Genomic DNA, 13,250 nt, shown 5'->3' on the forward strand with positions numbered 1-13,250 from the left:
AGCCTAGGTGCGTTAAGGGGCCCAACGTCCTATGAGTACCTTTAGGATTTTACAGGTCATTTTGAGGCATTTGGTTTCTAGACTACTCCTCATGGTTTAGGGCCCCTAAAATGCCAGGGCAGTATAGGAACCCCACAAGTGACCCCATTTTAGAAAGATGACACCCCAAGGTATTCTGTTAGGAGTATGGTGAGTTCATAGAAGATTTTTTTTTTGTCACAAGTTAGCGGAAATTGATTTTAATTGTGTTTTTTCACAAAGTGTCATTTTCCGCTAACTTGTGACAAAAAATAAAATCTTCCATGAACTCACCATACTCATAACGGAATACCTTTGGGTGTCTTCTTTCTAAAATGGGGTCATTTGTGGGGTTCCTATACTGCAAGTTAGTCACAAGTTAGCGGAAATTGATTTTTTTTTTTCCCCCACAAAGTGTCATTTTCCACTAACTTGTGACAAAAAATAAAATCTTCTATGAACTCATCATGTGAGGTTCCTATACTGCTCTGGCATTTTAGGGGCCCAAAACCGTGAGGAGTAGTCTGGAAACCAAATGCCTCAAAATGCATGTTCAGGGGTATAAGCATCTGCAAATTTTGATGACAGCTGGTCTACGAGGGGCCGAATTTTGTGGAGCCGGTCATATGCAGGAAGGCCTCTTAGATGACAGGTTGTATTAGCACTGAAGTGCAGGAAGCGCAGGATGTTCTCAAATCTTGACCTGGACATAGCAGCAGAGAACATGGGCATGTGATGTATTGGGTGCGTAGACCAATAAGACCGCAATACATTCTTTTTGACTAGACCCATGTTAAGGAGAAGGCCCCAAAAAATGTTAAGTTTGGAAACTTGAAGTGGTTTCCACCGTAAAGGCAGGGCATGGTAGCTGCTTGGATTGGCGGTTGCGTATTATGTAGCATAATGGTTGGTCTTAGCCACAATTAAGTCGTAGAGATCCACAGTGCAGAACAGATGAAAAAAAGTCTAGGGCCAATCCTAGATTATCTGTCTCCACCTGGACTCCAGACTGGGCGGTGAAAGGGGGCAGTATGGGTGCGGCGGAACCAGGGGATTGCCAATTGGGATTTGCCAGCACCTCTGGGAGACTATGGGAAGTATGGGCCCGTTTTGCTGGTGGCTGCGAATCGGGTCTTAATGCACGTGCCTCCGAACCAGTTTCTACTACCATGCTGGTGTTCGCCACTTCACCAGGGTCTACGGTAGTACTGGTGCTAGATCCAGGAGATGCTACGCTGCTGGTGCATGCCTCACCAAGAAAACTCGGATCAGCGCTAGCACCACTCTGCTGCCCTTGAGTCTGATCCTGCGGTCCAGTGACATGGGGTGTGGTAAGCCTGGTTCTACCCGGGACCTCAACCTCGTCATTGCTATTGGTCAGAGAGCCACTGCTGTTCACCGGTTCGTATTCTGATCCGGAGGGGCAGATGAGGGTCTGATCTGATGGGTATGATGGGTGGCAGGTGGTGACAGGGGGTGATTGATGGATGATAAGTGGGTTATTAGAGGGGAGAACAGATGTAAATAATGCACTGGGGAGGGGATCAAGGGGGGTCTGAGGGCGATCTGAGGGTGTGGGCGGGTGTTTGGGTGCCCACAAGGGGCAGATTAGGGACTGATCTGATGGGTGTCAGTGACAGGGGGTAATTGATGGGTGATCAGTGGGTGATTAGAGGGGAGAATAGATGCAAGCAATGCACTGGCGAGGTGATCGGGGGGGGGGGGGGGGGGTCTGAGGGCGATCTCAGGGTGTGGACGGGTGATTGGGTGCCTGCAAGGGGCAGATTAGGGTCTGATCGGATGGGTAGCAGTGACAGGTGTTGATTGATGGGTGATTAGAGGGGAGAACAGATGTAAACAATGCACTTGGGAGGTGATCTGAGGGCGGGTCTGCGGGTGATCTGAGGGTGTCGACGGGTGATCAGGTGCCCGCAAGGGGCAGGTTAGGGTCTGATCTGATGGGTGGCAGTGACAGGGGGTGATTGATGGATAATTGACAGGTGATCAGTGGGTGATTACAGGGGGGAATAGATGTATACAGTACACAGAAGGGGGGGGGTCTGGGGAGGATCTGAGGGTGTGGGGGGTAATCAGGAGCCCCCAGGGAGAAGTTTAGGACCTAATCTAAAATATAGCGTTGACAGATAGCGACAGGGGGTGATTGATGGGTGATTAGGGGGGTGATTGGGTGCAAACGGTGGTCTGAGGGGGGATCAAGGGGGGTCTGAGGGGTGCTGTGGGTGATCAGGGGGCAGGATCAATGTCCTTTTGTGACTACATGCACAGCTGCCTCCTCCCCTGGTGGTCCCAGTGATCACTAGGACCACCAGGGGAGGAGGCAGCCTGTATAATACACTTTGTATACATTACAAAGTGTATTATACACATTGTACGTGGCAGATCGGGGGTTAACAACCCGCCGGCACTGCTAATTGGCCAGCGTGTTGACGTCGCGGGTGGGCAGAGCCTAATGCCGGCGGATGCGCGCGCATGTATGCACACGATCCCCGGTTAATCATTCCCCCAGGTAACGCTGCCGATTGGCGTTGGGCACGGTCATGGGGGTGCCATTTTCCCGCCGCCAATTGGTAGTGGGCGGTTGGCAAATGGTTAAAGGATACCCGATGTGACATGGTGAGATAGACATGGGTATGTACAGTGCCTAGCACACAAATAACTATGCTGTGTTCCTTTTTTTCTTTCCCTGCCTGAAAGAGTTAAATATCAGATATGTAAGTGGCTGACTCAGTCCTGACAGGAAGTGAGTACAGTGTGACCCTCACTGATAAGAAAATCCAACTATAAAACACTTTCCTAGCAGAAAATGAGTTCTGAGAGCAGGAAGGAGATAAAAAGGGGAATTTCTTATCAGTGAGGGTCACACTGTAGTCACTTCCTGTCTGAGTTAGGACTGAGTCAGCCACTTACATACCTGATATTTAACTCTTTCAGGCAGAGAAAGGAAATAAGGAACACGGCATAGTTATTTGTGTGCTAGGCACTGTACATACCCATGTCTATCTCATCATGTCACTTCAGGTATCCTTTAATAAAGTGGACCTGACGTCAGATCGTCCTCTCTGCTCTAAAAGAAACACAGCAACATAACCTTTAAAGAAAAAAAAACATTTCTTTGTTGTTGCTGGTAAAAATCCTAAAATAAATCTGCAGCAAGTGTCTACGTCCTGCTTTTATGGAAGCAGACATATTGTTAACATCCTGTGCTTTCAAATGAGCTTATCTGCTGTGGCAGTCAGGTGATACAGGGGAGAGATCAAATTACAAATTGCGATTAGACACAAATGAGGGGAATTAGACAGGCTAAACTCTCTAAATACATTCAGGGTGCATTTCTCTATGTTTTCATTCTGTCTTGTGCGAGAGGTCAGCTTTTTAACCACCAAATACTACTATGCTTCCAGAACTCTATCATGAACTTGTCTCTTCGAGCTGTAGTTGATATGTCATTGGCTGAAGCACAGAAGCTCGCACACTGATTGGCTGCATCCGTCACGAAGCTTCGAGCGTCTGGTCGAATGGTGTCATATGGACACTGATTGGACCGCCTAGTTTGCTCTGACACATGACAGCGCATTCTCCCGCAGTCCACAGCCCACAGCGTTATCAGCTATTATTTTCCATTATAGAGTGTTCCTCCAAACTGCTCCAGCGGGAGGCGGGTCACAGGGAAGCCCAGCGTGTACCTGTAGCAGACAGTACTGCTTCCTGATGGAAGGGGGCAGTGACGGGGCGGACTCGGCTAGTGCAGACGCCCCTAGAGTCGGTAAGAGAGTGCTATTTGCTGTTCTCCATATATATATATCCCTAGATAACTTCCTGTGTGCGGTTTCTGCTTAGGTCCCAGAGCCCTCGCTGCCCCCTGCTGGAGCTGTGACCTCACACCTTGCTTTACATTGCCTCCTGTAGTAACGCTGACATGATCAAACATTAACCCTGTGTAGCTCTGACATCACACTGTTCCCTGCTGGAGCTCTAACCTCACACCCTGCTTTACATTGCCTCCTGCTGTAACGCTGACATCACACAGTAACCCTGTGTATCTCTGACATCACAGTGTTCCCTACTGGAGCTCTGACCTCACATCCTGCTTTTCATTGCCTCCTGCTGTAACACTGACATCACACAATAACCCTGTGCAGCTCTGACATCACACTGTTGCCTGCTGGAGCTCTGACCTCACATCCTACTGTGTAGCCCTGACCTCACACCCTTCTTTACATTGCCTCCTGCTGTAGCTCTGACATCACACAGTAACCCTGTGTAGCTCTGACATCACACCCTGCTTTACATTGCCTCCTGCTGTAACACTGACATCACACAGTATCCCCGTGTAGCTCTGACATCGCACTGTACCCTGCTGGAGCTCTGACCTCACACCCTGCTTTACATTGCCTCCTGCTGTAACACTGACATCACACAGTAACCCTGTGTAGCTCTGACATCACACTGTACCCTGCTAGACCTCTGACCTTACACTCTGCTTTACATTGCCTCCTGCTTTAACACTGACCTCACACAGTACCCTGTGTAGCTCTGACATCACACTGTACTCTGCTGGAGCTCTGACCTCACACCCTGCTTTACATTGCCTCCTGCTGTAACACTGATCTCACACAGTAACCCTGTGGTGTAGCTCTGACATCACAGTGTACCCTGCTGGAGCTCTGACCTCACACTCTGCTTTACATTGCCTCCTGCTGTAACACTGACATCACATCGCCCACTGATGCAGCCCTGACCTCATACTGTGACCCTCTGTTGCTCTGACTTCACACTGCCCCCTCTTTGAGTTTTGACCTCACACACTGCTTTATATTGGCTTTAGTTCAAATTCTATTTTATTGTGTAAAAGCGCAATACAAAAAAAAGCTTGCTAGCCAACATTTTCTATCTTATAAATATTATGTGTTCAGATCATAAACAGTACAACATTAACACATCTTTGCGTACATAGTATGAAGTTATCTCATAGGGTACAGAGTCTTTTAGTTAACAGCAGGTAGTCTATAGTGTAACAAGTAACAAGCGTTACATTAATCTATCGGACAGCAAGAAGTATGGACGTCAGAGGGGCACGTGAAGCAACGTATAACAGCTCGGTGGTGTCTGAGCGGTCATCCAGGGATCCCAGATTCTAAAATGATCAGCAAGAGTAGCACTAATTTTCTTGCATACTATTGTATCGTTGATCTTATCAACAACTACCTTAACCACTTGAGGACCACAGTCTTTTCGCCCCTTGGACCAGAGCCTTTTTTTCCATTCAGACCACTGCAGCTTTCACGGTTTATTGCTCGCTCATACAACCTACCACCTAAATGAATTATACCTCCTTTTCTTGTCACTAATACAGCTTTCTTTTGGTGCCATTTGATTGCTGCTGCGAGTTTTTTTTTTTATTATATTCATCAAAAAAGAAATGAATTTTGTCAAAAAAATGACTTTTTTTAACTTTCTGTGCTGACATTTTTCAAATAAAGTTAAATTTCCTATACATTTGAGCGCAAAAGTTATTCTGCTACATGTCTTTGATAAAAAAAAAAAAAAAACATTCAGTGTATATTTATTGGATTGGGTAAAAGTTATAGCGTTTTACAAACTATGGTGCCAAAAGTGAATTTTCCCATTTGGAAGCATCTCTGCCTTTTCTAACCACCTGTCATGTTTCATGAGGTGCTAAAATTCCAGGATAGTATAAATACCCCCCAAATGACCCCATTTTGGAAAGAAGACATCCCAAAGTATTCAGTGAGAGGCATGGTGAGTTCATAGAAGATTTTATTTTTTGTCACAAGTTAGCGGAAAATGACACTTTGTGACAAAAAAAAAGTTTCCATTTCTTCTAACTTGCGACAAAAAAAAAAATGAAATCTGCCACGGACTCACTATGCTCCTCTCTGAATACCTTGAAGTGTCTACTTTCCAAAATGGGGTCATTGTGGGGTGTGTTCACTGTCCTGGCATTTTGGGGGGTGCCTAATTGTAAGCACCCCTGTAAAGCCTAAAGATGCTCATTGGACTTTGGGCCCCTTAGCGCAGTTAGGCTGCAAAAAAGTGCCACACATGTGCTATTGCCGTACTCAGGAGAAGTAGTATAATGTGTTTTGGGGTGTATTTTTACACATACACATTCTGGGTGGGAGAAATAGGACTTTGGGCCCCTTAGCGCCTAGGCTGCAAAAAAAGTGTCGCACATGTGGTATCGTCGTACTCAGTAGAAATAGTATAATGTGTTTTGGGGTGTATTTTTACACATACCCATTGTGGGTGGGAGAAAAATCTCTGTAAATTAAGATTTTTGGGATTTTTTTTTACACAATTGTCTATTTAGAGAGATATTTCTCCCACTCAGCATGGGTATGTGTAAAAATACACCCCAAAACACATTATACTACTTCTCCTGAGTACGGCGATACCACATGTGTGGCACTTTTTTGCACCCTAACAGCGCTAAGGGTCCAATGAGTACCTTTAAGATTTCACAGGTCATTTTGCGACATTTGGTTTCAAGACTACTCCTCACGGTTTAGGGCCCCTAAAATGCCGGGGCAGTATAGGAACCCCACATATGACCCCATTTTAGAAAGAAGACACCCCAAGGTATTCCATTAGGTCTATGGTGAGTTCATAGAAGATTTTTTTTTTGTCACAAGTTAGCGGAAATGGATTTTAATTGTGTTTTTTCACAAAGTGTCATTTTCCGCTAACTTGTGACAAAAAATAAAATCTTCTATGAACTCACCATACTCATAACGGAATACCTTTGGGTGTCTTCTTTCTAAAATGGGGTCATTTGTGGGGTTCCTATACTGCCCTGGCATTTTAGGGGCCCTAAACCGTGAGGAGTAGTCTTGAAACCAAATGTCGCAAAATGACCTGTGAAATCCTAAAGGTACTCATTGGACTTTGGGCCCCTTAGCGCACTTAGGGTGCAAAAAAGTGCCACACATGTGGTACCGCCGTACTCAGGAGAAGTAGTATAATGTGTTTTGTGGTGTATTTTTACACATACAGATGCTGGGTGGGAGAAATATCTCTGTAAATGACAATTGTTTGATTATTTTTTTTTTTTACACACAATTGTCCATTTACAGAGAGATTTCTCCCACCCAGCATGGGTATGTATAAAAATACACCCCAAAACACATTATACTACTTCTTCTGAGTACGGCGATACCACATGTGTGACACTTTTTTGCAACCTAGGTGCGCTAAGGGGCCTAACGTCCTATTCACAGGTCATTTTGAGGCATTTGGATTCTAGACTACTCCTCACGGTTTAGGGCCCCTAAAATGCCAGGGCAGTATAGGAACCCTACAAGTGACCCCATTTTAGAAAGAAGACACCCCAAGGTATTCTGTTAGGAGTATGGTGAGTTCATAGAAGATTTTTTTTTTTCTGTCACAAGTTAGCGGAAAATGACACTTTGTGAAAAAAAAAACAATACAAATCAATTTCCGCTAACTTGTGACAAAAAATAAAATCTTCTATGAACTCATCATACACCTAACAGAATACCTTGGGGTGTCTTTTTTCTAAAATGGGGTCACTTGTGGGGTTCCTATACTGCCCTGGCATTTTACGGGCCCAAAACCGTGAGTAGTCTGGAAACCACATTTCTCAAAATGACTGTTCAGGGGTATAAGCATCTGCAAATTTTGATGACAGGTGGTCTATGAGGGGGCAAATTTTGTGGAACCGGTCATAAGCAGGGTGGCCTCTTAAGGCTCATACACACGGGGTACGGCCGTCGCCGCAACCACGTGGCACGCGCGTGTTGCGGCGACGGTTCGTCCGTGTGTATGACGCGCGCGCCCCGAACCGTCGCCCGTCGGAGCTGTCGCCAGGCGATTGACATGTTCAATCGCCGGCTACAGCCGTCGCCGCAACATCGCCGGAACTGTCGCTAGCCCCGCATGTGTATGCGGGCTAGCGACAGCTACCCACACACAGTACACGGAGCATCCGGCGGGGGGAGGAACCTCGGCGACAGCTTCCGCCGCATCGCTAATCCCTCTGCTGCCGTGTGTATGCAGAGGGACTTGGCGACGAGCTGTCGCCGAACTGTCTCCGAACTGTCGCGCACACGCTCCCGTGTGCAGCGACAGCTACAATTGTCCCCCCGTGAGTACTTAGCTTTAGATGCCAGGTTGTGTTGGGCCTGATCTGATGGATAGGAGTGCTAGGGGGGTGACAGGAGGTGATTGATGGGTGTCTCAGGGGGTGGTTAGAGGGGAAAATAGATGCAATCAATGCACTGGGGAGGTGATCGGAAGGGGGTCTGAGGGTTTGGCCGAGTGATCAAGAGCCCACATGGGGCAAATTAGGGCCTGATCTTATGGGTAGGTGTGCTAGGGGGTGACAGGTGGTGACAGGTGTGATTAGAGGGGGGGAAATAGATGCAAGCAATGCACTGGCGAGGTGATCAGGGCTGGGGTCTGAGGGTGTTCCGAGGGTGTGGGCGGGTGATTGGGTGCCCTAGGGGCAGATAGGGGTCTAATCTGATGGGTAGCAGTGACAGGGGCTGATTGATGGGTGATCAGTGGGTGATTAGATGGCAGAACAGATGTAAACAATGCACTTTGGAGGTGATCTGAGGGTAGGTCTGGGGCAATCTGATGGTGTGGGTGGGTGATCAAATTGCCCGCAAGGGGCAGGTTAGGGGCTGATTGATGGGTGGCAGTGACAGGGGGTGATTGATGGGTGGCAGTGACAGGGGGTGATTGATAGGTGATTGACAGGTGATTGACAGGTAATCAGTGGGTTATTACAGGGAAGAACAGATGTAAATATTGCACTGGCGAATTGATAAGGGGGGGTCTGAGGACAATCTGAGCGTGTGGGGCGGGTGATTGGGTGCCCGCAAGGGGCAGATTAGGGTCTAATCTGATGGGTAACAGTGACAGGTGGTGAGAGGGGGTGATTGATGGGTAATTAGTGGGTGTTTAGAGTAGAGAAAAGATGTAAACACTGCACTTGGGAGGTGATCTGATGTCGGATCTGCGGGCGATCTATTGGTGTGGGTGGGTAATCAGATTGCCCGCAAGGGGCAGGTTAGGGGCTGATTGATGGGTGGCAGTGACAGGGGGTGATTGATGGGTGATTGACAGGTGATTGGCAGGTGATCAGGGGGGATAGATGCATACAGTACACAGGGGGGGGGGGGGGTCTGGGGAGAATCTGAGGGGTGGGGGGTGATCAGGAGGGAGCAGGGGGCAGTTTAGGGTTAAAAAAAAATAGCAGTGACAGAAAGTGACAGGGAATAATTGATGGGTGATTAGGGGGGTGATTGGGTTCTAACAGTGGTCTGGGGGGTGGGCAGGGGGGGGGGGTCTGAGGGGTGCTGTGGGCGATCAGGGGGCAGGGGGGGGGGGGGAATCAGTGTGCTTGGGTGCAGACTAGGGTGGCTGCAGCCTGCCCTGGTGGTCCCTCGGACACTGTGACCACCAGGGCAGGAGGCAGCCAGTATAATAGGCTTTGTATACATTACAAAGCCTATTATACTTCTTCCATGCGGCGATCCGGGTGCTAGTAACCCGCCGGCCCTTCCGAACGGCCGGCGGGTTACATCGCGAGGGGGGCGGAGCCTGTCGCCAGCGGCTGATCGCGTCATGAATGACGCGATCGCCGCATAACCACGCCTGCCGCCGCCGCCGATGGGCGTATTGCGGTCGTTTAGGCCCAGTCTTTGCTGGCGCCCATCGGCTGGGGGCGGTCGGCAAGTGGTTAAAGAGAAACGCCGAACCAAGAATTGAACTTTATCCCAATCAGTAGCTGATACCCCCTTTTACATGAGAAATCTATTCCTTTTCACAAACAGACCATCAGGGGGCGCTGTATGGCTGATATTGTGTTGAAACCCCTCCTACAAGAAACAAGAAAAGTACATACTCTTGGCAGTTTCCTGTCTGTGAACCTTGCTGCATTGTGGGAAATAGCCGTTTACAGCTGTTTCCAACTGCCAAAACAGCAAGCAGCAGCTACATCACCTGCCAACAGTAAAAATGTCATGTAATAAATGTCAGAATGTAAATTGGGGATTTAAAAGATTTGACAATGGGCAAACACTGACTAAATCATTTATACATAATGATTGTAAAAATCCTCATAGGGGATTCTCAGGGTTTTCTTTGTTTTCAACAGCATTTCCTGAACAGCAGTATAACTGCCAAAATAGTAAGATACCAGCCAGCCTTTAAGCCTAGCAAAAAAAAATAGTTTTACTCTCTTGGGGCTTCTACAAGCCCCATGCAGCCGTCCCGTGCCCTCGCAGTCACTCGCGGATCCTTCTGTCTCCCGCCGTCAGCTAATTTGCTTTCGCCTGACAGGCTCAATGCGCCTGTGCAGGCCTGGCCATGTGTCTCCTTAATCACGTTCCCATCTGCAATGGCGCTATTGCAGATGGGAACGCGAAGGAGACTACGTGTTGCCAGGCCTGTTGCTGAATCAAAACTAGCTGAAGGTGGGGACAGGAGGATCCGCGAGTGACTGCGAGGGCACGGAACTGCTGCAGGGGGCTGGTAGAAGCCCCAGGGGAGTAAAAATATATATATATATATTTTTTTTTTTTTGCTAGGCTTAAAGGACACCTGAGGTGAAAATAAACTAATGAAATAAACAATTGCATCTATCCTCCTTCTCCTAAAAGTGGGGGATTCTCAGGGTTTTCTTTGTTTTCAACAGCATTTCCTGAACAACTGTTGCAAAGTCTAACTGACAAAATAGTGTGCAAGTGAGTAGGGAGGCTGGCTGGTATCTTACTATTTTGGCAGTTAAACTGCTGTTCAGGAAATGCTGTTGAAAACAAAGAAAACCCTGAGAATCCCCTATGAGGAGATGGACTGGCCCAAAACCTGTTGGTTTTGTCAGATTTTAACTACCTACTTTTTTCATGATAGTGGTCCTTTAAAGAGGAAATCCTCCTTCTCCTAAAAGTGACCTTCTAAGATATTCCACAATTTTATTTTATTATTTAAATCTACTTTTTAAGTTTTGACTGTGACTTTTTTTTTTTTTTTTTTGCTCAATGACACATTCATTGAAGTATGCCGGAGCTAAAATCTATGAGCTATTGACCCCTTTTATCTCTTTCCTGCTCTCAGAAGCCATTTTCTGCTAGGGAAGTGTTTTATAGTTGTAATTTCTTATCAGTGAGGGTCAAACTGTAGTGTAACCCAGTCCTGATTCAGACAGGAACTGCCTCTTACATACCTGATGTTTAACTCTTTCAGGCAGAGAAAGAAAAAAGGGACTGATGATGACATCAGTAGCAAGCAATCATGCTGTCTGAGGTGATGCTGCAGCTGCTGAATCTTAGCCTTAGTCAGAAAGAGACAGCCAGGGTCTTCTGCGCATGTAGGATACCTTTAAGGATATAGCGTTTATGTTTGTGTGTGTGGTGGGGGGCACAGAGTGGAGAGGAATAAGGGCTGGTGCTATGTGGGGTGGGCGGACTGGGGGGGGGGGGGGGGCGCCACCACAAGTTTTCTTGCCTGGAGTGACAAAATGGCTAGAAACGCCCCTGCCTAAGCATGGATAATCATTTCCACCTTACATAATATGACAGTAGTCTGTAGAGTCTCACACAAACTGCCATCACCCAATTCAAATGCAAAATAACAGGTTGTGGTTTGCAGGTTAAAGTGAACCAGAGACGAAGCACCCTTGTGTATTTTACCATAGAAATCAGTGGGAACATTAGAGAAAACATTTACCATGCTCTCTGTTCCATCCTCACTGCTAAAAGTGTCTGTTATCTAGCTGAGATAAGAATCCCGGACTGAGCATTGAGTCTGGCTTTGCTATAATGACTCAGCTATAATGATTCCTGAGCAAAGCCAGCAGGGGGCAGGCTTGGACTTGAAGACAGCAAAGAACACAGTCTCAGCTATAATTATTCTGTAGCAAAGCCAGACCGACTGCTTAGTCGGGATTCTTATCTTACAGGTGATAACAGGCAAATTAAACAGAGAACAATGTAACAAAGAGCAGATTAGGTGTTTACTGTCATGTTCCCACTGATTTATAAGGTAAAATACATGAGGTTGCTTCATCTCTGGTTCTCTTTAAAGACTGCTGTGGTCCCCATAAGCCACTAATTTCTCATAAAACCACCCCTATAGAATTAAAAAATAAACAACTTTGTTGCCATTAATCAGCCTAAACAATAGTCCTAACAAAGTTCCACTCTAGTGACTCTACGGCATGAGGTGTATTTTTGTGAGGGATAGAGCTGGTCTTGTCAGCAGTAAGCATTGTGTCATATGTACAGCGACAAGTGCAGACTCTCTACAGCCCATGGGGATTCTTCCATGCCACCCAATATGTTCTTCACAGACAGAACAGATGGCCAGTGCCTGGAAGATGTATCTGCATCTCACACCACTGTACAACTAAAATAAATTACAATCATTTATTTAGGTCACAAATTCTTTCTGTATAGCAGTACAAAACATACCAATTATTCCGATTTCTTGTAAAGTATAATAGAATGCTGCTTTGTTGCTATTTGCTGTATTTTCTTCTTAAAGGACACCTCATGTGAGAGGGATATGGAGGCTGGCACGTTTTTTTTTTCCTTTTAAACAATTCATGTTGTCGGGCTTTTCTGCTGATCCTCTGCCTCTAATACTTTAGACCAGGGGTGCCCATTAGGTAGATCGCGATCTACCGGTAGATCTTGAATGACTTCATAGTAGATCCCGACCGCACTACATTTTCCATTATGTATATACAATTATGCTCCTAAAATTGCACATGGGTAGATCATATTGAATTGCTAATTTTTTTTAAAGTAGCTCACAAGCCGAAAAAGTGTGGGCACCTCTGCTTTAGACCCTGAACAAGCATGCAGATCAGATGTTTCTAACTGAAGTCTGACTGGATTAGTTCCATGCTTGTTTCAGGTGTGTGATTCAGACACTTCTGATGCCAGTATGATCGCCAGGATGGCCAGGCAACTTGTATGGTTTAACATGAAATATTGCAGCCTCCATATCCCTCTCACTTCTAGGGTGCTCTAAAGTGATCCTGTGCCCATATCCTTTATAGTAAAGCCAACCTGTGAAAACCCAATGCAGGTTGCTATGATACATTTCTAACTTCAATGTAATTATTTCTTTGTTCTGAAACCTCCTTTCTATTTAGAGTGTAAAGTGAGACTTGTTCCTATTGTTTCCTGCCTCACTAATTTGTTCCCTTTGGCCAACTA

At 46.5% G+C, this 13,250-nt stretch overlaps 1 protein-coding gene across 1 annotated transcript in view; it reads left to right on the forward strand.

Annotated features, from left to right (window-relative positions):
• Window positions 1-3,611: 3,611 nt before the first annotated feature.
• Window positions 3,612-13,250, forward strand: part of ASB1 (ankyrin repeat and SOCS box containing 1) — a 39,302-nt gene continuing 29,663 nt past the window's right edge. The window contains exon 1 of the mRNA XM_068246973.1: window positions 3,612-3,802. Within this exon, the coding sequence (XP_068103074.1) occupies window positions 3,748-3,802 (55 nt within the window). The 5' untranslated portion in view covers window positions 3,612-3,747. The remainder of the gene's footprint in view (window positions 3,803-13,250) is intronic.

Source organism: Hyperolius riggenbachi, chromosome 7, assembly GCF_040937935.1.
Source record: "Hyperolius riggenbachi isolate aHypRig1 chromosome 7, aHypRig1.pri, whole genome shotgun sequence".
NCBI lineage: Eukaryota > Metazoa > Chordata > Amphibia > Anura > Hyperoliidae > Hyperolius > Hyperolius riggenbachi.